This window comes from Neoarius graeffei, chromosome 14, assembly GCF_027579695.1.
Source record: "Neoarius graeffei isolate fNeoGra1 chromosome 14, fNeoGra1.pri, whole genome shotgun sequence".
Classification (NCBI taxonomy): Eukaryota; Metazoa; Chordata; class Actinopteri; order Siluriformes; family Ariidae; genus Neoarius; species Neoarius graeffei.
This window is the reverse complement of record NC_083582.1, coordinates 38,538,249-38,564,228: the sequence shown is the minus strand read 5'-3', so window position 1 is coordinate 38,564,228 and position 25,980 is coordinate 38,538,249. Positions and strand designations below refer to the sequence as shown.

Here is a 25,980-nt window from a genome sequence, read left to right as displayed (position 1 = left end):
GGACCACGCCCATGCAAGGATGATGAAGTATTACACCGCGTCTAGGAACGTGAAAAATCCGAAAAATAAGTTTCTACATTCGGAAAACCGGAGATTTTCAAGAGTTTTGTCAAATATCCGGATTTCCAGGTAAATCCGGAAGACTTTCATCCGTGTCTAATTTGCACCCCAAAATTGAATAAAACAGTTAAAATATACTGTTTTGCCCAATTTCTGAAGGTTTGTTTACATCTCACCTTATGCGCACTTTCACCGCCAGGGGACTGCCGTCGTGACGTCATTCAAGACAAACAGACTGGGATCAGTTCTGTTTACACTTGCGAACCGATCATACGTGTACGGACTTTGGTCGTGAGAGGTTGTGTAAAATGTCTGAAAGCGATAGCAATTTAGAAGCAAGAAGTCTCCAAATTGAATATCAAGAGGTGAAACCATACAAGTATGAACCTATGGCCGTTGTGAAGCAACCGGTGAATGTGGCTCACTGGTTTGACCGTGCGGCCTCGGAATTGGACAGCGACTCGGCCGACTGATCGCGGTGACGCCGGACCTCAACAAGACTCGCGCCCAAACGATTTATCCTGGTAGTTATGATAAATTCCTACTTTCGTTGTAATACTAAATAAGAACCCTTTTGAAGAATAATTAAACCGCCCTCCCTAGTGGATATAGGTAATGATTACTTGACAGTGCGCCGGTAGGCTACATTAGCCTGCCATATGCAGCATTATACTATTTATAGTCTACTCTAAGCGAGGAAATATCCCTTTGTCTCATTTCCACAATGATTGTACAGGATCCCTCAGGATTCTTGACTTGTCAATTGCAAGCAAAAGTAAAAACGTTTACCTCCAATCTTCTCCTTTTTGCCTGAGCATTGCTGGTCCGTTTCTTTGACCACTTGATTGTTTCACGCGCACAATCCACTCTCTCCGCCTCGTCTCCTCTTGCGGGGGAAAAAAAAAAAACCCACACCCCTCTGGCTTCGCGCACACAATCCACTCTCTCCGCCTTGTCTCCTCTTGCGGAAAAAGCCAACCCACTCCGCCTCTTTTCTGGAAAAAGCCAACCCACACACTCTGCCTCTTCTCCTCTCCCAGAAAAAGGTAAAAACTTCTTCCTGAACCAGTCCTGTTACAGTTCACTGCACAACAATAAGGCATGGTTTTACTTTGGAAATCCCCGAACGCACGTCTGCACTCAAGCCAAATGGCAATGCAAGTAAACGTTAGTGGATTCAACTCAAAAGGTTTGCCTGTCTTGAATGACGTCACGCGCCGAGTGGTCATGAAGCTTGCCAAACAGAAATTCGCCGCAATAGAAGAAACCAGAAGAAAATTAGAGTTTTTTTTAAACAAAAGTTTCAAATGTGCATAAATTGAAAACTGCTGCCTAGGATCTTTAAGGAGAAAACACCCAGTGTCCTGATGGATAAATGTCCAGAAGATAAAGGTCCCCAACCTGGGTCACTTATTCCATTATAACTTGCATCATAGCCACTCACATCAGCCTTATCCAATATAAAATACATCATTTGCTTACTCGTACTTACCGTATTTTCTGGACTATAGAGCGCACCTGTATATAAGCCGCATCCGCTCTATTTAAAAAAAAAAAAAAAAAAAAAAAGATATACAAGCCGCACCGGGCTATAAGCCGCAGATATCCATGTTGAAAAATTAGATATTTACTGCATGTACAGAATGATTTTGTACTGTAAATGTACATGTATGTACCTGAACAGATTCTTTCCGAACAGTGCCTTTTAAACATGGCAGCAACTTTGCTGATTAAAACGGAACAGAACCAAGAGAAAATAACCGGTATTTATTTACCTTCATTTCTCCTGTGTTTGAAACCACAAGTCACTTTAATCATCTTCGCTGGATTTGAAAATAATTACCAGTTAGTAATTTGTCGTGCGTGTTCTATCTGCTAAAGATCTGCTAATTCTTCTTTGCATTGATTTTTCGTCCATCTTATTTTTGATTCTACTTCCGGTTAGAGCGCCCCTAGCGGTGGAAGAAAAATCCACAGAATAGCCGCACGGTTCAAAACCTAGGAAAAAAGTAGCGGCTTATAGTCCAGAAAATACGGTAAATGATTGCTAATTAGAACAGGTTGTGCTAGCTTTTTGGCGAGTAGGGTCCTGTCACTATTAGGATAGAGGAGACTGCCAGAGATGGACTTGTCTGGATTCTCAAGCGCCAACTCTTCTTCCTCCCATTCTTCCGGAATTTAAACATTTCAGAGCATAAACAAAAAGGCAAAGCCAAAACCAATGTTTATGCTCACAGTCATGATTACATTCCAACCTGCATACACACCATCAGATGTTTTCATTTCACAAATGTGGGTCCTGATAGGAAATTCACACCCCACAAACTAATCTGGCCATTAAAAATCCAGCCATAGGAGAGAAGGTGAAGAGTTCAGAGATGAGCCCATGCACCAGTTAAGAAGCTCCAGTGAAAAACAGGTAGCCAGCTATTAAAAAAAAAAAAAAAAAAACAGAGTATGCTGGTAAGAACAGAAAGACTACAGACAGAAGGCTGGTACCTTTGCCGAGTTGGCAGGTTTTGAGAACACTCTGCATGAGTATGGTAAACACACACACTACAGAGGCACAGACTCTCCTACTGTAACGCAGGAAGGCCTCCAGGACCACTCCAAACACACCTACAGACAAACCACACCCAGACATTAAAATACAATGCTCCACAATAACCTGTAACCCACTAAAATCTTAGATCATCTAATCAACACAAAGTATGTACCCAGATCAATCAAAAAATGAGCATGAGATGAGATGAGGCACTCTACAATGCTTTACACTTAAAATTATGACCTGGCACATATTTGATCACTGACCACACTAGAAACTAAGAAAACAAAATGAGCATATTCTTTTTTTACTATTATTACATTAAACCCACAGGACTTGAACAGCTTGTACAGAGCATAAAAAATGAAATTTGAAATGCTCAAATCACATAACACACTCCCACACCTTGGCAGTACTTATAGAAAACATGGATCTCTCACCGGCTCTGTGTCGGCGGCTCCTCTCTCGGCTGTACACTGTAGTGTGGGGAGAGGAGAAGGCCGTGCTTGCAGCTGAGGCGGCTCCATCCACTGCGGTGCTGTGCAGTGCGGCTGAGGAATAAGAACAGTTGGCAGAGGAGCAGGTTTTGCAGGTGGTGTAGGCTTGGACTGCATCTCTCCTGTCAGAGTGCCTAGCCACGCAGTTATTGCAGATGTAGCTGCTGTGTACGGCAGAGGACCGAGTCTGAGCCACATGTGCGCCACTGTTGTTGAGAGAGAAGCTGTTGTCCGCATGGAGTCTCTGATCTAAAGGAAACGTCCGGGAAATATATGCTCACCAGATGCACATGAACACCCGCACATTTGTATTCAAGAGGTGTAAGCATCGTATAAAAACAACCACCTCAAATACTGTAAAATACCCCACATTTAATCGATCAGTGTAGGCATGTTTGGTGTCCAATATTTGCATTTTGTTTTGCAGAAGAAAACCCATGGAAAATCATCCAAAATCTTGTGCAAATACAGCATAAGGCTCAAACCAAGTCCAGTTCTCAAAGCTACAGAATGGCTGTGTATACCTGGTTGTGCTGCACTGGATCTCCACCCTGCAGATTAATCTCACAGCCAACACTGCTCCAAACACACCGAGAACTAATTGGAAAGATCACCGTAAAGTGCACAGACACTATCTAGTAGGCCAATATGCAGTTTGGGGTGCCAAGTATTTGTGACTTAAAATATAACAAAACACCTGTAATACCACGATATTTGATATACCGACTTATTGTACAGTAAATGAAGTCTGATTTTTTTTAACCATGATTTTGGCATTTACGTGCTGTACATCTACATAGGGAAGTCGCCAGAGTATTAGCTTGACCCATTGACTGAATAAAACACCGCGCTGTTTTCTGTTGTCTCACACGGCTCTGTCAGAGGCAGGGCCTCCCAGCATGCAACAGTTATCCAACCAGGGTATCCACTGAATGGGGAAAAGACAACACGTTGCTCCGTTGTACAGACCATAGGCATAGAATTGGGTATGGACAGGTGCCTACCAATATTTCTGATTGAAAGGGGAGAGGAAGAAGGGGGAAAAAACCCCCCACTCCGTGCGCAGTACACAAATGGTTACTGTAGGTTTCCACTGGGAAAAACCATGCAAAATTCACTCATGAATACCCGCTCTAGGGGCATGGTCACGAAAACAGCAAGCAAGTTTGGCCACCATGTCAATTAGCAAGTGCGGTTGCAGTGCAGTGACTGGTTGCTAGCTAGCAAACGGTCCTTGAGGCTGTAACGTTAGATTAGCTCGTAAAAGGAATCCGTTAGCAGTTCATAGTCACAAAGACATTATTAAATCATATCAAATTGTGCCAATATTGCACCTAGGCTTCCTTGTGAAGTGCCTGCAAACTTTAGCAACCCACCAACCCTTAATTTGAAGTGCTTCAGTTAAGACCTGCAGAGAGCCCTGACCAAGTTCATGTAACATGACACATGTAAACAACCTGATGGTGATGTGGACAGTGTTCATGGCCCAGACACCTTTTAATCAAATAAAAACATTTACGTAATAAACACAACGGCCTCCACCTTCTTGATCAGAAATTTTTGGTTACTCCCACCTCCCTTTTGAAAACGTCACATACCGAGTGCATACATACGCCGAACTGATTGGTTTTCAAGGGGGTTCATTTGAAAGCGGTCGGCTAAAAACTTCTCTGTAGAACCCTGTCACTACCTCCTCTCCCTCCGCTCTAGAAGACAACAAAAGGGCAATATTATAACCACCACCAATCAGAATTCAGATACTCTGCCAAGTAAAATTGTAACCTTTCAACGTGTCACAAAAGTTCTACACTGCAAAAAATGGCCTTTCAAAAATAAGAAATAAAAGATTAAAACAAAGCATATTTGCTTGAATCAGGTAAAAAAAAAATCTGCCAATGGAACTAGTCGAATTTGACTTGGTAAGATTTCTTAAAGTAAGATGAAAAATCTAACCTGTTTTTAGATGAAATAATTCCAAAATAAGATTGGGGAACTTATGCGAGATCTGATTAACTCAAAATAATCAAAAATAGTTCTTATAACAAGATCATACTTCTTACATTTAGCCATTCAAGTCACTTTTTTTTAAAGATTTTTTTTTTGGGGCCTTTTCCACCTTTATTGGATAGGACAGGGTAGAGACAGGAAATGAGTGGGAGAGAGACGGGGAGGGATTGAGAAATGACCTCAGGTCGGAATCGAACCCAGGTCCCCAGATTTATGGTATGGCGCCTTATCCACCTGAGCCAAAGTGCATGACAAAGTCTTAGCAGTAAAAACTGAATTTAAGATAAATATACTAAGATTAGGATTGTTAAATTCTACAACTAAGCATTGCTAGCTTAAAAGATTCTCCTTTTGTGACCTGTAATTAGTACAATACTCTAGATACGAGACCAGAGACCATCTTGAATCAAGTTGACGACACGTGTAGCATTGCAACAAGTTTTTTTTTTTCCCCCCCATTTCAACATTCAAACATCTCTTAAGATTCCACTTCCCCAGGACCTCAGGCACCAAAAATAAAAGTCTATGCATTTTGACTTGCAGTGCTTACACAACGCCAAAGCAACAGTGCATTTTGGGGGCAAGATTCAAAGATTTCAGTAAAGTTCATTTATTCCGAAAACAAGCATACTTTTTTTTTTTTTCTTGAAACAAGATGAACCGCATTTGACAAATGTCCAAAATGTACTTGTTTAAAAAAAAAAAAAAAAAAACCCACACACACCACTTGTTTTATTTTCAAAGGTGCTCCAAATAAGACTAAGACATTTTGTCTATACAAGATTTTCAAGATGGACTGTCTAAAAACTAGCCTTTCTAGCTAAATGAGGTGGGCAATTGTGTCTTATAATAAGGGTGGCTAGATGTTTTGACTTGAAAATAGACAAACTTCCTAAGATTTTTATTTTTTGCAGTGTGGAGCCCTTGTCCTGTTTTACTGTTCGATCAATCACATATCAGCTTAAACTAGCATTCTTAAACTAGTTAAAGATCACACAGGAGAGTCGACTCCCCCTGCCAGCTTAACGGAACAGTGTTTAAGGCTCCGTATGTGTTTTACTTCCATTTATGAGGAAAAGGAACATACACCCACCTGACAGTCAATGCGTTATTCGCTTGTAAAACACATTTGCAAATTGGTAGAATGAGTTAATCACCACATGCAAGATTTGCAATTAATCAAACGAATTGCATATTATTGAGTTACTACAGTTCTGAACTTCAAATTTTAAAAAGTCTGGACTTCGGAGAGATGGATACTCTTTTGGTGAAACACAACAGAGCAAAATATTGTGACCCTCTAATGTTGACCTGAAGTTGGTGCCACTGGGGGTTGGCATTAGGGTTTTGTCCCCACCAATGTTAATGCCAAACCTACGCCCTTGCCTAACATGTTGTTCTAATTGTTTTTACTTTTATCCAAATGACAGCTGGCAACGTGTTATTTTGCAATTTATCTGGGTACTAATCTTTGAGAAACTGGATTGGCAGAATGTTGCCTGTGAAAAAAAGAATGTCTTTATTACCCTGTGCCAAGTTAATATTTACTTAAGTGCAATTTTTAAGAACCATAGATTGTATCTTATTGTTTTTGCTGGGAGTGGTTTTGTTTGATTCCCCCCTTTAGGTTATTTATTTTTCACGATCCACTGTTGAATTGAATAAGTTGACTTAATTAAAAAGTTTACTGTTCTTTGAAAGGGTGTATTTGCATGATTATTTTATTAGTGGCATAAAATTGTCTTGATGTCAATATCGTTTACAGCAATAATTTCTGCGACAATATATTGTCCAATGAAATGTGTTATCGTGACAGGCCTAAATACCACAGCAACAGCAGAAGTGTTATGAAAGTGTCCATGTTGGTATCACAGAGCAAAAAAACAAACAAACAAAAAAAAAATCAATGCATTGCTGATACCACAGAGCAACTTTGCATAACATGGGTTACATAAAGCAAACGTTATCCTTTCAGCAAAAACTTCACAACTGGGTGACAAATTCCACAACCAGGATAAATCACAACCATTTACAAGTTTCCCACCAAGACAGAAGATAAATAAATGCCTCATCTCATCAGCAAGAAACTGCTAAAATGCAAGTCAACCCATTTTCTTTTTATTGAGTATATCCGACACTCACACTTTCTCTCTCCCCCCGGTGGACTTGCCAGTTCTCAGCTGTCTTAGCACTTCTGAGTTAAGATCAAACAACGCACACAATCTTAGGCAACATTAGAAGTCTGACTACACAAATTTGTACAAATTTCATCAATACTGACCAAACACCACTGTAAAGTTAACAGTATAAAAATTTAATATCACGATGATTGTGACCAAATTCAGTTATTAGTATTATTGTGATGGTAAAGTGCGCTGAAAACGGTCAAAAAAAGTACCAATATACAAGTTATTTCACCAAGTTTTACACTGAAAACCACAAATAAATCTAGCAGCACTATGCGGGTGATTCTCATGAAGCTGCAGTGAACATGTCCAGGACGCATTTTCCAAAATCAATACTTAATTCACAAACTCTGATATTTTGTGTAAAGAAAATAGGGAGCACTGTATGGACAAATGGTTATCATATAAACTAATTTTTATATCAAAAAAAAAAAAAAAGGAAATTCTCATTACCATTATGTGTCCGCATCCCTTTAATGTTTACTTTAAATCATATAAAAATTCCTAATTATATAAAATAGTGTAAAGTTATTTTAAAAATCTATATTTATGCATAATAATATTTTGTGTTGAACAAAAGGTACTTGATTTTAAACAAAATAACTGTCTGCACCAAATGTTTCTCATTACCGTTTCATGATTTCACACCCCTATAAAAAGTACACCATGCCTTTAAATTGATCAGCTATCCCATGATGCATCACTTCAGATACAAGATTCAAAATAGAGACAAGGTCAGTTGCTCACTCTTCTCTTACTTTGTGATATTTATGTTAATGTTGCTAAATCTGTCCTCAGTTACACTGTCTATTATCATTACCGTTATGGTTTAATACTCTACTTTTAAAAATAAAAAAATATATTATTTTATGATTATCACAATATAAGGCTTTAACATGTGGCAAAGTTATAGGTTGCTAGCATTTCAGGTTATTTGTGAAATTAGCCAATAGTCTCTCATTACCGTTACTCAATATTCTCATTACCATGCACTGTGAGGGCAATAAATAAATGTTAAAAAAAAAAAAAAAATATATAAAGTAATTGTCATGGACTGTGCTGTTCATTTAATGGTATATTTTGTGGAAATATGAAAAATTGTCAAATGTTTTTAACTCATGATCTAGCTTCATCATTTACTGTAAAGGTGATGAGAATTATTCTGGATCATGTAAGCCTCAAATAAGAATAAAATTCCATTAAAATATTTTTCCATTAAAAAAAGATCAACATAGTAAAGTTCACACTATTTTAGGCTCTCAACTTGAAAAAAATACTGAAATGAGGTGAAAAACTTTGTTAATGTGAAGGTCTTCATGAGAAATCACCCATGCACTTGTTTGCCTAAACATTAAAATAACATTAGGGCTGCCACGAACAATCAATTAATCTACTAACTATTTTAAAGAATCATGAAAAATCAGCAGTACTATCTGCTTGAAAACACTGTGGGTGTGTCTGCTGAAGGTACTGAAACCAAAATGCAATTGTGGGAAAGGTGCAGCCTCCAAAAATACTAATCTGTATTCAGTTTTAGTCCAGGTGACATTTAATGCATGTGCTGGGACTTTTTTGGTTCATCTTTGAGACTCAAGCTAAATTTACAACCACGAAAAGAAAGCGAAGCTAAAAATTCACCCCCACATACAAAAACCAGCAAAATTCTGCCTAATCTTTCCTCATTAGAATTGGCATTTCAAGTCAAGTTAGCCAAGTCAGTTTTTAGATTTTTATCCAACAGCTGGGGAGACACGTGACCACTTTGAACTTGAGATGAAGGCCTCGAAAACTTGTCCAAAATCACAAACAATTTTTTTTTTCCTCTGTGTGAGTGGACGACAACCCACACCCACCCATATTGTATCTGAAATACAGCAGCTTTGGATTAACAAAAACAGATTTAAAAAAATAAATAAATCCCAACCTTTTATTTTGGTGGTCCCATGGAAATAAGTGCGTAGGGACAGATTGCCATGCCCGTAACCATAGTAACCTTTCACAGTACAGTTTTGAACACACCAATCTCTGTACTCGACGCCATGTTCCATCTCTGCCCCTTCCTCTGACTCCATGTAATGGTATTTGATACAGAGGATACCGGATACCAACTACAGTGACATCACAACTGCTTTAAACCAGCGGAAGCACCGAAATTCTGCCTCTCTGGCCGTGGATCCCACGCGTGAGAGGCCGATACATTTGGTGCTACAGAAGGACCGAGAACAAAGAACCAGCTATTGATAACTGACTTTAGCCAAAGTTCAATGTGCTTAACCTTCACGGAGTTGTAATAACAACCAGTTAGTTACTGCAGCCTACGCAGTGCTTCAAGGAGAAAAAGGCGACCGGATTCCTTTTCCCTTTCTCAATGTCGACAAATTATAAACAAGATTCCTTCTAGATCAGACGACTGAGGATCTTCAGCTGACGAGCTGTAAGGAACACAAACAGTCTTCTTCCCGGATCTGCGTCCCACACACTCTCGGATCAGAAGGCATTTTCAGTTGCTAACAAGTAAGGCTGGCATCTGGCCAAAGTTGTTAGTTACGTGTAGCTAGTTAATGTGGAGTGTTATTTGAATTAATTTATGATTTAAATGTACACATTTTGATTCACATGAAGGTCGGTCTTAGACCGTGTGTTGTTGATTTACTTTGTTTACCATCTGTATTTAGCTAGATTGTGCATGCTCTCGCAACTCCCTCCCTCGTACCGAGACTAGTTTAAACCACATATTTCTTTGTTTATTTTTCCCACGCTGTGCTGACCATCCCCCTTTTGGGCACGGCAGCATTCCATTCGCTTTATTTACACACACACGGTTTCCTTATCACGTTTTAACATCCACTTGCCCCTACACTAACACTGGCTATAGCTTATTACTTTTGATCACCATTTGTGCCTTAATTATCATACACACTACTGATTCTTATTTGTATACATTTTGTATACATTGTATCATTTATATTGAATTATTCCTTGGCTGCTATTGTTGCTATATCTGATCAGTATTAGTTCGCCAATTCATGTCAGCCATTCCAATAAATGGTAGCTTTGGAATAAACTGTCCTGTTTGTTACCATATTCACTGAATGCCAGCCTCTGCCAAAAAAAAGTAATCCAATTGCCTTCACCCATTTGGTTGCATGAATGTTATAGATCTAGAGTAAATGTATTACATTAGAGCTACAATACTCACTAAACTATAGCAACATCAAGTTATTCCAGTGAATTTAACAGTTTAGCTATAAACAGACACTTGAATTAATGAATTTATGAGACTGATTCCTTTTTTATGAGACTGATTTGATAAGCCTATTGCACCTACAAGTGGTAACATTCTGGCCATTTTGAAAGAAAACAAGTGATCCATAATGGCAGGTGGGCGTTAACTTGAATACAAAGTCAAGAAACAGCCAATCAAAAACATTAAAAGGGGTGATGCTGAGAAATTTGGCTCCAGTGAGTCACTGAGCCATGATTTATGATCCTCCCAAAAAACCTTAACACAAAAATGATAAAGTTTAACAGTCTCCCTCCACACTTCGGTACTACATAGTTTACAGGCTTTTCACATTTTCAGCAACTATTTCCAAAGATCCATTTTCTCTGAACTATTGTAATACTAAACATTGGGGAATTTTACTGTGAAAGTGACTAAACTGCAATTACAAGTTTATCCAGGTGACCCAGAACAGCTCATCAAGCATTTTTCCCCCCCTTCCCAACGCACATGTTCCACATGATGTAAAAGAAAACATGATTCATCAGACCTTTGATTGCTTTATGGTCCAGTTCTGATGCTCACATGCTTATTGTAGGTGCTTCTGGCAGTGGACAGGGGGCAAGCATGGGGGTGCTGACCAGTCTGCAGCTACACAGCCCCATATGCACAAAGATGTGATGTATTGTCTGACATCTTTCCAATCACAGCCAGCATTAACTTTTTAAAAAAAAAAAAAAAAAAAAAGCAAATTTGTGCTTCAGTAGCCCTTCTGTGGGACTGGACCCTGATGGGCCAGGCTGAATGAGCCATGGGCGCCCATGACCCTGTCACTGGTTCACCAATTGTCTTTTCTTAAACTACTTTTGTTAGATACTAACTACTGCATACTGTGAACACCCCATAAGCTGTGCCATTTTGGAGATGCTCAGACCCAGTCATCTAGCAATCACAATTTAGCCGTCGTCAAAGTCCCTCAGATCCTTACACCTGCCCATTTTTCCTGCTTCTGACATCAACTTCAAGAACTGGCTGTTCTCTTGCTGCCCAATATATCCCACCCCTTGAGAGAAGCCATTATAATGAGAATCAAATGTTCACGTCATCCGTCAGTGGCTTTAAATGTTACAGCTGATCAGTATTTTTTTTTTAAATAGGCAGCATGGTGGTGTAGTGGTTAGCACTGTTCCCTCACAGCAAGAAGGTCCGGGTTCGAGCCCCGTGGCCGGCAAGGGCCTTTCTGTGCGGAGTTTGCATGTTCTCCCCGTGCCCGCGTGGGTTTCCTCCAGGTGCTCCGGTTTCCCCCACAGTCCAAAGACATGCAAGTTAGGTTAACTGGTGACTAAATTGACTGTAGGTGTGAATGGTTGTCTGTGCGTCAGCCCTGTGATGACCTGGTGACTTGTCCAGGGTGTACCCCCACCTTTTGCCTGTAGTCAGCTGGGATAGGCTCCAGCTTGCCTGCGACCCTGTAGAACAGGATAAAGCGGCTACAGATAATGATAAATATAAATACACACAGTCAAAAGTTTGGAAACACCTTCAAATTCGATGTTTTAATTTTTTTCCTACATTGTAAATTAATACTGAAGTCATCCAGACTATGCAGCAACACATAAGGAATCATTTAGTAAACTTTAAAATGTTAATCAAACCAAAAGATGTTTTAGATTCTTCAAAGTAGGCACCTTTTGCTTTGATTACAGCTTTGCACACTCTTGACATTCTCTCAATCAGCTTCATGAGGTAATCACTCGAAACAGTTTTCCAACAGTCTTGAAGGAGTTCCCAGAAGTGCTGAGCACTCATTGGCTGCTTTGCCTTCACTCTGTGGTCCAACTCATCCCAAACCATCTCAACTGGGTTTAGATCAGGTGATTGTGGAGGCCACATCATCAGACGAAGCACTCAATCACCCTCTTTCTTGGTCAAATAGCCCTTACATAACCTAGAGGTGTGTTTTGGGTCACTGTCCTGTTGAAAGACAAATGATGGGCCCACTAAGCGCAAACCAGATAGGATGGCATGTTGCTGCAGAATGCTGTGGTAGCCATGCTGGTCAAGTGTGCCTTCGATTTTGAATAAATCGCCTACTGTCACCAGCAAAGCACCCCCATACCATCACACTTCCTCCTCCATACTTCATTGTGGGAACCACATGTAGGAACCATCCGCTCACCTTTTCTGCATCTTACAAAAGACATGGCGATTGGAACCAAAAATCTCAAATTTGGACTCATCAGACCAAAGGACAGATTTCCACTGGTCTAATGTCCATTCCTTGTGTTCCTTGGCCCAAGCTATTCTCTTCCTCTTGTTGTTCTTCCTTAGAAGTGGCTTCTTTGCAGCAATTCGACCATAAAGTCCAGATTCACGTAGTCTTCTCTGAACAGTTGATGTTGAGATGTGTGCGCTACTTAAACTCTGAAGCATTTAGGTGGGCTCTTATCTGGGGTGCTGTTAACTTGCGGTTTCTGAGGCTGGTAACTCTGATGAACTTATCCTGTGCAACAGAAGTAACCCTAGGTCTTCCTTTCCTGGGGCGGTCCTGATGAGAGACAGTTTCATCATAACATCTGATGGTCTTTGTGACTGCACCTGGGGATACTTTCAAAGTTCTTGAAATTTTTCGGACTGACTGACCTTCATTTCTTAAAGTAATGATGGACTGTCGTTTTGCTTTACTTGAGTAGTTCTTGGCATAATATGGATTAGAACAGTACTCAAATAGGGCCATTCACTGTATACCAACTCTACCTCTTCACAACACAACTGATGGTCTCAAACACATTAAGAGGTCAAGAAATTAACTCTTGACAAGGCACAGCTGTAAACTGAAAGCCATTCCAGGTGACTACCTCGTAAAGCTGACTGAGAAAATGCCAAGATGTGCAAAGCTGTCATCTAAGCAAAAGGTGCCTACTTTGAAGAATCTGAAATATAAAACATTCTGGTTTGATTTTTGTTTTGTTTTATACATGTCGATGACTTTAGTATTAATCTACAATTCAGAAATTTTTAAAATAATGAAAACCACTGAATTGGAGGGCGTTTCCAAACTTTTGACTGGTATATTCTCCAGTGCCTTGTAGATCAAGTGCAAGTAACAATGACCCCAGACCCAGAAAGTGCCTTGGCCAAGCAACAATATTTGCAGTGGAAGACCATGTAAAGTCTTTTTCTTGTTCATAAACATCAATTCTTTACAGCAAAGACAACATATGCACAGTTTATCCTTGCAAGACACACTTTGACCTCACAAATATTCAGTTTAACTAGTGATCTCCATTAATCCATACTGTACACAACTAAAACTAAGATTTTTTTTTTAATAATATCATACCTTTTAGATCTCCATCCTTATCCAATCCTAAAGTGTGGAAAAAACAGAATGTTAGAAATCACTTAGCAACACTTAGCTCAGAGAAGCTGATATGATCAATAGGCCCCTCTGGTAAAGTGCACTGACCCCAGAAGCTGTCGACAAAAGTGTGCTCCTGGATGCTCGACTCATCCAGCAGGGAGGACAGAAGTGAGGCATCGCTCGCAGCACAGCTGAGCATGCTGCTATTGTGGGCCTGCAGTGCCAAGGACTGGCTCTTCACCGGAGTCTGAAAGAGCGATCCTGAACCAGATACAGGGCGTTGAGACCTCCTGCTCTTCACAGCCCTAAAAGAAAGAAGGACCCCCCCCCAAAAAAAAAACAACAAACCCCCGAGACTGGTGAGAAGGCATCATTCATATTACACACTATATCTCTCTCATATATATATATATATATATATATATATATATATATATATATATATATATATATATATATATATATAAAAAACACACAAGTCTGAAAAAAAGCCGGGGCCTGGGGCAGAGCCCCGGGGCTAATGATTTTTGGCTTTTTTTTTTTAACCCCAAAACCATTAATTTTATCAGCAAAAAGTTGCAATTTATTTGGAAATAAATTCCACTTCTTGGTGGACTACCCGGTGAAAATGATTAAAAACAAGTTTCTTGTACCATATTAATCAATTCACATTTGATTTCAAAAAAAAAAAAAAAAAAAAAAAAAAAAGCACCTTTTAATATAAACGAGCTCTACAGTATTATATTTCTGCATTTTTGCTATTCATGTCTTTGAATACTCTAATCCTTTAAAAATGAAGTGCAAACCAGAAAAAAGTTCTATCGTACAATTCTCTTAAGCTTTCTTCTGATATTATCATGGTAGCAGGAGCTCTTGCATATTAAGCAGGCAACATTCAACATCACTCATCACTTCCCTTTCAACTGTTGTGTGTACTAACTACGTTTTATCTGGACAGGATGTTGTGTAATGTAATACTGTACATACACCATATGGTCAATTTGAAGATCAAGATGGTGATTTTGAATTAAACGGGTATGTACAATTGGGGCGGCACGGTGGTGTAGTGGTTAGCGCTGTCGCCTCACAGCAAGAAGGTCCGGGTTCGAGCCCCGTGGCCAGCGAGGGCCTTTCTGTGCGGAGTTTGCATGTTCTCCCCGTGTCCGCGTGGATTTCCTCCGGGTGCTCCAGTTTCCCCCACAGTCCAAAGACATGCAGGTTAGGTTAACTGGTGACTCTAAATTGACCGTAGGTGTGAATGTGAGTGTGAATGGTTGTCTGTGTCTATGTGTCAGCCCTGTGATGACCTGGCGACTTGTCCAGGGTGTACCCCGCCTTTCGCCTGTAGTCGGCTGGGATGGGCTCCAGCTTGCCTGCGACCCTGTAGAAGGATAAAGCGGCTAGAGATAATGAGATGAGATGTACAATTGGCATTACATATTGGAAATTTTTAAAAAAATCAAACACAAGTTCATCTCGGCCTAAAAAACTTTGCCGTATTGCGGCACATGCCTGCAATCCCCCCCATGAAATGAGCAATAAGCAGGAGTTATACATGGTATCATACCTAAAATTTTATCAGAAATATAGATACTATGATTCTCCCCAAGATGCTACATTAGATAAGCTAACCCCATTTATAAATATACACACTTGTATTTGAGATTTTATATAATTTTCGACCTACCTTTGTGTTTTTTGGTGTACATGTGAAGTTCAATAGTCCTTGCCCCTCTACTAGCATAGTTTATCATGTCAGAACACAATGAGCAAAAGTACTTTTCCTGGGATGTCTATTTTCTGTATGTGATCAAGCTTCGTTGTGACAGTCTGCTCGCTGAGCTCAATATTCAGTGTTCTTTCTAACCAAGCCCATCGAAAACAGTTCTTTATTCCTGCACCTTTATCAATCTCCCTCGCTTGATCCTCTTCTTTCTTATCTAGGATTTTTGCCATTGTTGATATGCTAAAATATCCCGCCTGAATACGTGTCTTTCCGATGTTACCAATGCGGATCATCAAACAGTGTGTACAGTCCATGAACGGCGATTGCAAGCCATGCATGGAGAGTAGGGCTGGGCGGTATTACGGTAAGAAGGTATCCCGAGGTATCCAAAAGTACCAACGGTATCGGTCTCATTACCGTCATTTTAAAAAAAATATATAATATCTAAATAAATATGGAGTACATGAGGTCATAATATAAAATAATAAATTGAAGATCATCCCGAATAACTGTGATCGTATTTTCACTAATTCTATCAATTTCCTAAAGAAGTTCTCATCGCGTGCAGGGTTGTTTATGTCGTTACCATGGCAACCCTGCGTGACATTTGGAGTCTGACAGAAAGCTTCGCAAGAGACTGAGACCGCGGTTGAAAGATGGCAAGTCAAGATAACGAGTTAGTGGCAAAAAAAAAATACAACATCGGCAGTGTGGCAGTATTTTGGTTTCAAACCAAACGAAAAGGAAGAGCCAGCAATAATGTAAATGACCGCGCAAAATCGAAAAAAATCTAATATGTCCCCTAAGGCACACCATAGCCTGGGGTACTCCACTTCCACGAGATCTCTCCAATGAGTTGTGTTTTGAGTAGGTTACATGAGTAACAACAAGGTAAAATAATATAACGTATGACATTTGGGATGTGGGTAATAAACGTTTGAAATGTCCTCTACTGAAGAAACGGAAGAAAACATCGTAGCGTAAACTGTTAGGTTTCTGGTGGGAATTAGCAATGCGCTTGCTATCTTTGTTGGGTGTGTTAAACCGTATGGATTTAAGTGGAATAATTGTAAGGAGTTATGTGATCAAGACAACGTTTTAAGCAAGGTAAGGCCATTTGATTATTAATTTCCCCGCCATGGCATGACGTGGGCCCATATGATTTTGCCTTGTGCAGCTATCACGCATTTGAATTAGGTTCGCCTCATTTGCGCTGAAGAATATGGTTTATCGCGCAGTCTAAACGGACTTGGGTGTTGGTTGATTCTTTTTCTTTTCTTTTTTATTTCCCATGCTTGAAAGGGTATGATCCTGCTCATCGTGTACTTTTTTTGATGGAGTAGGTGAAATAGTGCTGCAAATGGCATTTCAACGCACACGTGTAAACGACAGTTGAATGCTATTTTCAAGATGAAGGAAGAGTTGCGTGATGCTTTGAAATATCTCTTAATCCATTCATCAATGCACAAAATTCGCTTTGCTGCTTAATCCATACCACAATGCACATAATTCGCTATGCTGCTTTTAAATAGTACATTTGAGGCATAGGCGCAGGTCTGGACAAGGTCTGCCGGTATAGGCGCACGTTACACAGTAGGCCGAAACAAAATATTTTTTTTCTCGGTAATACCGTATACCCCAGGAAAACACAGACAGTTTAAAGGTATCAAAATTTGGATACCGCCCAACCCTAATGGAGAGCATGCGTACTTGTGTTTATACACTGCACGCAATGGGATTTCCCAAAAATTCTACCACAAATAAGTCGAACATTGTCGCAAAAGTGAGTGTTAATTACGACATGTCAAAAGACTCGTGTGTTTTAACCCGGAGCCAACCAAGAATCAAGATGTTATAAGGTGACCACAGATCGTTAACCATACACCACCCCCGAAATTTCTCAACGGATTTACATCACTCAAAAACGATCATTTTGGTCTGAAAAAGTCGGAAATCCGCCGATTGGCGGAAAATTCTCATCCCTGCCATGTGCTGCTTTTAATTAATACATTTCATGCATGAGCCACCTTCCGGTAAAAAAACCTGTATAGTATCTATGTTGACTTACAATAAGTTTTGTTAAATATACAATTGAAGGATTTCGTGTAATATTTCATGTTGACCCTTTTAATAAGCAATGATGCTTCACAGATTTGTGGCTATTTTTTAATTGCACCAATGCTGAAAACACATGGCAGTTATAAAATCAAAAGCAGGTACTAGAAGTGCATTCAGGATTTAAAACCACCCCCACCACACCCCACAATCTCACTCCTGCCAGCTACATAAGGAACTCTGCCCAACCCTGTTGCTCCAGCATTTTTATTTTTTTGCTTGAATCTACTAGACATTTTTCTAACCCAATTTCATACATGCACTATACACACAAATTAGCAATTTAAAGCTCCAAAGTGATCCTGCATGATAGAACAGTTGCTAAAGATGCTGTTGTAAAACTCTGAGAACACTACTGCATCTGATGCATTCTAGTGTGGAGTCTGGGAACATCAAGCAAGCCAAGTCATAGGAATGGACCAACTTTTTTTTTTTTTAAATGCTTAGAGGATATCTTGGACATGCAGTATAAAAGCATGCAAAGTAATAGCGAAAATAATCAAAATAATATTTAAAAAAAAAAAAAAGACCCCAGGTGGTGACAGTCAGTCATTCATTCTTATAAAAGTAGCTAGCAAGTGTGTGATGAAGAGGTCTGTCTTTAGTCTTTGAAGACAGTGACTCCAGCGTTTGGACAGACAGGGCAATTCATCCTTCCGCTTGGGGGCCAAGACAGAAGTTTCAATGCACATTTTCCTTGTACCTTGAGAGATGGTGGGTCCCATCAAATTGTGCTAGAGGCTCAGAGGGAGCATGATGCAGCGTGGGGAGTGATGAGTGTCTTAAAGTAGGCGGACGCTGGTCCATTTTTGGCCTTGTAGGCCAGAATCAGTGTTTTAAATCTGATGTGGGAGGCTACAGAAAGCCAGTGGAGAGAACACAGCAAACTGTGCTGATCCTTAAGTAAACTGCGATGGAAACAAACAAAAAAAAAATTGCATATTTGGTTCTCTATTCAAGCAGCAGAATGTCAATTCTGACTTCTGAAATGTTCTGACCTTCCCAAAATTCATCATCGTTAACATTGACATTTCAACAGAAGATAATGAACATGAATGCTGTGCAGCATACATGCATTCTAGATAAGAGGGGCTAGCTCATTTTAGTAAAAAAATGAAAACTGGTGATATTTTTAGACTAATATGGTACAAAAGCTCATTTGAGAGACGACTGCAACATTAAATCTTTACTGCTCATTTTTACAAACTGATCTAGCCAACATCAAGTCAAGGATAAAAAGGGCCATAATGACCAAACTGGGTCTGTCAGGCTGTCACTATATACAAAAATAAGTACCCGAATGCCGCTTTTCCACTACAAACGCGGCTGAGTCGTGCCGTGCTGAGTCAAGCTGAGCGGGGCTGTTGGAGTGGCATTTCGACTACAACCGCGCTGAACCGTGCTGGCTGGAAGTGGGTGGACACATTGGGTGGAGTTAGCGAAAGTGGGTGGACGTCACGTGATGTCGTTAAGCAGCGCAAACAGTGACATCAGTGATCTTTTAAGCGGTAGTCTCACAACCTGAATAGTAAACAATAAACATGGAGGACATGGAGTCGTTAGCGTTGCTGGTCTTGGTGCTGTGGCTTGTAGTCACCGACAACGCCAACAGATACTGGCAAGAGCGTATAGATGAGGCGAGGCGCATAAGGCTTCAGAAATTCTCGTAATTCGTAATTATTCTTCTTCCGGGTTTGCGGTGTTGACAGATCCCAGCGTGCTCGCGGGGCGTGTGTGGGCATGTGAGGACACTCCTCCTCACCAATCAGTGCACAGGGGAGTGTCTGCTCACGCCCCCAGCCTCACTCGGCTCGCTTTGGCTCGCTTCAGCCCCACTCCAAAACGGTGTGAGTTTTAGGGGCTAAGCAGGGCTGAAGCGAGCCGAGTCGTGCTGTTTTTTGGTAGTCGAAACGCGAGCCGTGTCGGGCTGAAGTGAGCTGAAAAAGGGTAGTGGAAAAAGGGCCATATGAGTACACATGGCTACTGCTTATAAATAAAACTGTTTTCTGAAACAATGTCCCTACAGTAAATATAGTGTAATTACACACACCTCAAAAAATTTAAATATTGTGAAAAAGTTCAATATTTTCCATCAGTTATTTAAGAAAGTGAAAAAGTTATTAGACTCATTACACAAACTAAAATGTTTCAAGCATTTTTCTATTTTAATCAGTATGGCGTACAGTACAAAACAAAAAAACCCATCTCAAAATAGAATATTTCATTTCTAGGGGGTGGGCGATATGGGCAAAAAATAATCTCGATATTTTTTAGGATTTTAACGATATTTTGACGATATTTTAAAAAAAAAAACACTTGCTTAAAGATTACAATAATTACAATGACTAAAAGAATCATTGCAGTGACAAGTATTTAAGGAAAAGCCATATTTATTTTCTTAAACAACTTTAAATTAATAAAAATGAATAATTCAATTGACAGTTCGTAACGGCAGCAAACATTCTAATCAACCGTCTCTGACGGCAGTACAGGTCTGCAAATATCCCGCCTGTTCCGCTGCCAACAACCAATCATATGTCGATCTGAACCAACAGCTTTCCAATCATCTTGCAGCTTCGTGCTCCGCTGTCCCTCTCCTGCCGTTACAGAAGTACTGCGCCTGCGCAGTGTCAAAATAATCCACGAGAAAAGTGGATTTTAAAGCTTTTTCTGAGTCATGAGAACCAACCCAACACTCAAGTATAATCAACTTTTCATGGCGATTTCAATCATATGCTCTTCGCGACCGTTAGTTTTCACAGAGTCCAGTATTGATATCTCCCCATTCATGTTCAGAGTGTCTGGTCTCACTAATCCGAAAAAGATGCCTGAAAGTGGCCGGCGAGTGACCGCACTTGGCCCGATAGGAGCCCGTCACAGCTGCTTCTTCTTTGTTTTTTCCCCCCCCTCAAAAAAAAAAAAAAAGTAAACTACAAGTCAAAGTTTTTCAGTATAACAATAATAAAGAAAAATGTGCTCAATTTAAAATGTATTGAAACTATTCGAAATCGGCTGATCGGTTCATTCATTATTATCCGTGAGTACAGAAACACTAGTAATAATTTCTGGATCATTGCTATAAACGTGGACTAATATTTCTTGGGAACCAATGGGTTAATGACATGGAATGAACCAACCGACCAATCGCATCTGGGTAAATGAGCAGCTGTCTCAGCCAATCACATTTTATTGCTGGACGGGATCATATCACGACATCTTCCGGTAGATACCCGAAATCAGCTTTGTGCGTTGTGAGGCCAGCAGAGAGAAAAAAACAAACAAAAAAACCCCCACTTTTAATATGCTGAGCAATGTTTGATACATTCTGGAAAGTTGTTTTGGTTGCTTTATAGGTTTCTTAGAATATTTAACTCGTCACGTCTGTGCTGCTCTCCTGGGTTGCGTTGCCCTGGCTTGGCGTATAAAATGTGTGCCCCCCCCAAAGCAATTCAAGGCCCGTCCGTGTCTGGCGCCGGGTCTGCTCCGCTCTGTATTGATTTTTGGCGGCTTAATTAAAAAAAACTCGATAATGCAAAATTACACATCGTCAAAACAACATTCACGATGACATCGCAGACGATACATATCGCCCACCCCTATTCATTTCGAGTTTGAGTAAAACAGTATGAACACAGTGCATCTCTGTCTAGTTCAGTACACACAACCACAATCATGGGGAAGACTGCTGACTTGATTGTTGTCCAGAAGATGATCACTGATGCCCTCCACAAGGAGGGTAAGCCACAAAAGGTCATTGCTGAAAAGGGTGGCTGGAAAAGGTGCACAAGCAACAGGGATGGCCGCAGTCTTGAGAGGATTGTCAAGAAAAGTTGATTCAAGAACTTGGGAGAGCTTCACAAGGAGTGGACTGAGGCTGGTGTCAGTGTATCAAGACCTATCACGAACAGACATCTTCAAGAAAGGGGATACAACTTTTGCATTCCTAATATCAAGCTACTCCTGAGCCAGAGACAATGTCAGAAGTGTCTTATCTGGGCTAAGGAGAGAAAGAAATGGACTGTTGCTCCGTGGTCCAAAGTCCCCTTTTCAGATGAAAGTACATTTTGCATTTAATTTGGAAATCACGGTTCTAGAGTCTGGAGGAAGAGTGGAGAGGTACAGAATCCAAGGTGTTTGAAGCCCAGTGTGAAGTTTCCACAGTCTGTGATTTGGGGTGCCATGTCATCTGCTGGTCTTGGTCCACTGTATTTTATCAAGTCCAAAGTCAACACAGCCATCTACCAGGAGATTTTAGAGCACTTCATGCTTCCATCTGCTGACGAGCTTTTTGGAGATGCTGATTTCCTTTTCCAGCAGGACTTGGCACCTACCCACAGTGCCAAAACTACTACCAAATGGTTTGCTGACCATGATATTACTGTGTTTGATTGGCCAGCCAACTTGCCTGACCTGAACCCCATAGCGAATCTATGGGGTGTTGTCAAGAGGAAGATGAGAAACACCCGACCCAAAAATACAGATATGCTGAAGGCCACCATCAAAGCAACCTGGGCTTCAATAACACCTCAGCAGTGCCACAGACTGATCACCTCCATGCCACACCACATTGATACAGTAATTCATGGTAAAGGAGCCCCAACCAAGTATTGAGTGTATAAATGAATATACTTTTCAGAAGTTGGACATTTCTGTATTGTAAATCCTTTTTTTTTTATTGATCTTAGGGAATATTCTAATAATTTGAGATAGTGGATTTCTGATTTTCATGAGCTATAAGCCATAATCATCAAAATTAAAACAAAAAAGGCTTTAAATATTTCACTTTACATGTAATATAGAATATATTAAAGTTTACCTTTTCGAATTAAATTATGAAAAAAATTCTCATGGTATTCTAATTTTTTGAGATGCACACACATACAATCACCCAGCTGTGAGCAGCATCAGGGCTTTGTTCAAAAATACAGTGCTGTGAACTATATTTTCAAAATAGTAAGAAAGCACTTGCCCATGAGTTGTCTTAGAAGCATTATTTAGTATTGAGTACATTTTGTTTCACAAGTGTAAAGACTAAAATAAAGTTAAACTGAATAGCAGAAATTTGACCAATTATACTCCTAGTTTTCGCATTTGTCAAAGATCAGAAATGTATGGGTTGTTTTACAATCAGGGTACAAAGTTTGTGTCACAGGGGTCCAAAATTCAAGTTGATTCAAACTGGTTCTTGTACCAGTTTAAGTGAAGGACAAGTTAAAGAACAGATTTCAGGTAATTTGACATGTGTATGGTAGTTTTATGTAATCTGCTATAAGATAAAGAAGATTAAGTGTAGCTTTAAGCAGGGCTGGGAGAAACAAATGAAGTGATTCTCGGAGAGGACTTTTTTTTTTTGACAATTCAGAATCCACTACTTCCATAGTGCTTTTAAATATAAGGCTGTAAGCTTTCTGTTAGTTGTCTCATTTATGTCCCAATATCTTGACCACATTTTAGATATATGTTATTTTATATTGAAAAATTAGCTGTCTCGGAGAGGACACTTTTTTGACAATTACATACTAATTTGATCAAAATAGTCTGAAAACTTACTGGCATTCAACATTAAAACTTAACTATGTTTCCAATGATATGGAACCAAAATATTTGTTTTATGGTATAAAGAATGATTTAAGTGCATCCCTTTTGGAGCTACCTGTGGTCAAAAAAAGCACTTTCTAAATGACACGAGTAATTTTTCTAAATATGACATATTGCCATACATTCACCAAAAATAACGTCATTACCATGCAAAAAAAAATTTGGTGAAGAGAGCTATCACAGGGCTACAATAAACAACCAAGTTTATTTAGTCAAGCCTTTTGATATTGAAGATAAGTGTTAAATGATTTTTAGCTTGCGTACCCTGATTGTAAAACAACCCTTATTTAAAATTATTCATTGAAAAACATAATTCATTACAACTCTAATTCTTAGCCTAAATATCTGCCAAAAAGCTTAAAAAAAACAAAACAAAACAAAAAAAACCTTACAAAACCCCTCATTTGACCTTTCAGAAGAACCAAACAAAAGCTGTGAAGAAAGGTAAAAATTCTTAAAATAAACACCACTTACTTGATATCGAATCAATAGCCTTGATGAACAAGGTGAATTTCGTTTGTCTTTATCTGCCGATTATCTTCTGATACTACAAAAGTTGAGGTTTTTCTTCTTTTGTTTCTAGTTCCGAAGTTTATCAAGAAACAGAACAGGTAATCGAACTTGATCAGGATAAAGTGCTAATTGGTTATGAAGTTTTGCTATTGCTCCACTCATTCTTATACTTGTTCTTGTGTACCTTTGATAACGCGAGGTCACGATTCACCGTTCTGGTGACTGTAATGCTTATGCACAGTGCGTGACTTACACTCTTACAGCACAATGACATACAGGCTACTGCCTCTATGAGGCAGTAGCCACAAAAAGACTAAAAATGTTATAAACTATGTACAAAATCTGAAAGTTACAAAGAAACGATGAACAGCATGGGCAGGAGACCACTATAGAGGTTAAGAACCATTAACTGGAAGTAAATAGAGATGTTCATCGAGCAAATCTCTCATTGTTTATTGCATTTAACTGACAGTCAAGCCTGGACAATTTGCCTAAACCTCAACATGTACATTTAATTTGGGGGAGACGACCCCTCAGAAGAATAAATCCGAGTTCTGCACTTGTGCTGGAACGGACTCGTCTCCAGTCCCTGCTAAAGCAAATACAGATTATTCTCAATTGTAAAGCCTTCTCACTTGCTCTCCCGGTGAACCCGACTTTCAGTGCTGGAGGAGCTGCTGCGGTTGACTGAGGAGTCCAGCAGACTGTCGTCACCATAGTGAGCAGAGTTGGTCTGCAGGCGCAGGCTGCGTCGTGACATCCTGGGTGACTCGAACACAGGAGCGAGTTTGTGCTCTCTCTCGTACTCCAGAGCAGTTGAGGAGTAACTGGAGCTAAGGGGGACACAGCAATAAGTACAATATTATTTTCCAATTTATGACAATCCATTTAATCAGACATCAGCGTTGTCCTGATACAACGCGCTGGGTTACAACTCGGCCTGGTTTATCCAAAGACCATCAGAAGGTTACAGAAAAAGTACCATCAACTACAATGACCTAAGCACTAGTGTATTTTGGAGCTCAGTGTTAAATAAACCAATTACTTGTCACTCTTTTCATTCTTCATATTGAATAATTAAACATTTACTTTCCTGCCTCAACTAAATTCAAATCCATGCCATGTGCACATGAGGATACTAGAAAAGAGGAGGTAGCTAAAAATAATCTCTCCAAAATAAAAGGTTAAGAGGTTATGGCTGTATTCCAGCACAGGATCAGCACTGCATGGGACAAAATAAAAAAAGTGACAAAAAGCACAGGAAACCAAAACAAGGGAATAAACTCTGCGCTAAACACAGAAGGAGGCACCACCCACCCAAATAACTGAACAAAAACAAAATCTCCACACTGCCACATGCTAAAGCACAGGGAGAAAAAGAAAGGGGGGGGGGGGGGGGGGGGGGCGGCGGCGCACATTTCCACATTGTGCCTGACCATGATTTCTAGTTGACTAAATGTTTCCAACAGAGGGAGGGGAGGGGATCCATAAACCACCAACTGCCATTTCTGTGAACAACTCCAGTGTTCATGCTCTTGAACTTTGGAGCTATTCTGTTTGCAACAGGCCTGCTACATTTGCCTAGACAGCTGAAACACAAGCAGCTGGTATGAACTGCAACTTCGCTTCACTCGGCAGGACGACCTTAACACCATCTCGGAAGTCTTTTGTTGTGCAACACAAAACAACCTCAAATACACACAGCTCCTCAAGGAAGAAAGAAAGAGAGTGAGCTAAACCTGAAAAGTAGGGCAATACACACAGCACAGTCCAACCCCAGCTCTCCAGATCCCACCTGTCGTCAATGCTCATGCCATGTAATAATCCCAGCGGACACATTACCACCTACACGGACTCACGTACGCACAAACGTACAGCCGCTCAGCAGATCAGGGCAAACTCTGTGGGAGGTACATAAAGGCTTACTCCACTTCCTGCTGGAAGCACTGAAGCCACTCAATGACTCATGCTATCCCCTCCTTCCATCCAAAGTACTGCATTTCTTTATTGCTCAGTGCCACCTTAACCTTCTTTCCTAAAAATACCTACATCATACTGCACTACACTGAACACGAGGCTAGATTTTCAAGACCATGTTATGCAGATAAACACCCTCATTTCAATCTGCTTAGGAAAAAAAAAAATA

At 40.0% G+C, this 25,980-nt stretch overlaps 1 protein-coding gene across 4 annotated transcripts in view; it reads right to left on the bottom strand.

The window, feature by feature from the left end:
• sun1a (Sad1 and UNC84 domain containing 1a) overlaps window positions 1-25,980 on the bottom strand; it is a 58,572-nt gene that overhangs the window by 18,750 nt on the left and 13,842 nt on the right. For all 4 annotated transcript variants that reach the window (XM_060939608.1, XM_060939609.1, XM_060939610.1 and 1 more), the window contains 5 exons: window positions 24,470-24,667; window positions 13,988-14,187; window positions 13,862-13,888; window positions 3,046-3,351; window positions 2,560-2,679 (listed from right to left, as the gene is read on the bottom strand). In XM_060939608.1, coding sequence (XP_060795591.1) covers window positions 2,560-2,679; window positions 3,046-3,351; window positions 13,862-13,888; window positions 13,988-14,187; window positions 24,470-24,667 — 851 coding nt within the window. The remainder of the gene's footprint in view (window positions 1-2,559; window positions 2,680-3,045; window positions 3,352-13,861; window positions 13,889-13,987; window positions 14,188-24,469; window positions 24,668-25,980) is intronic.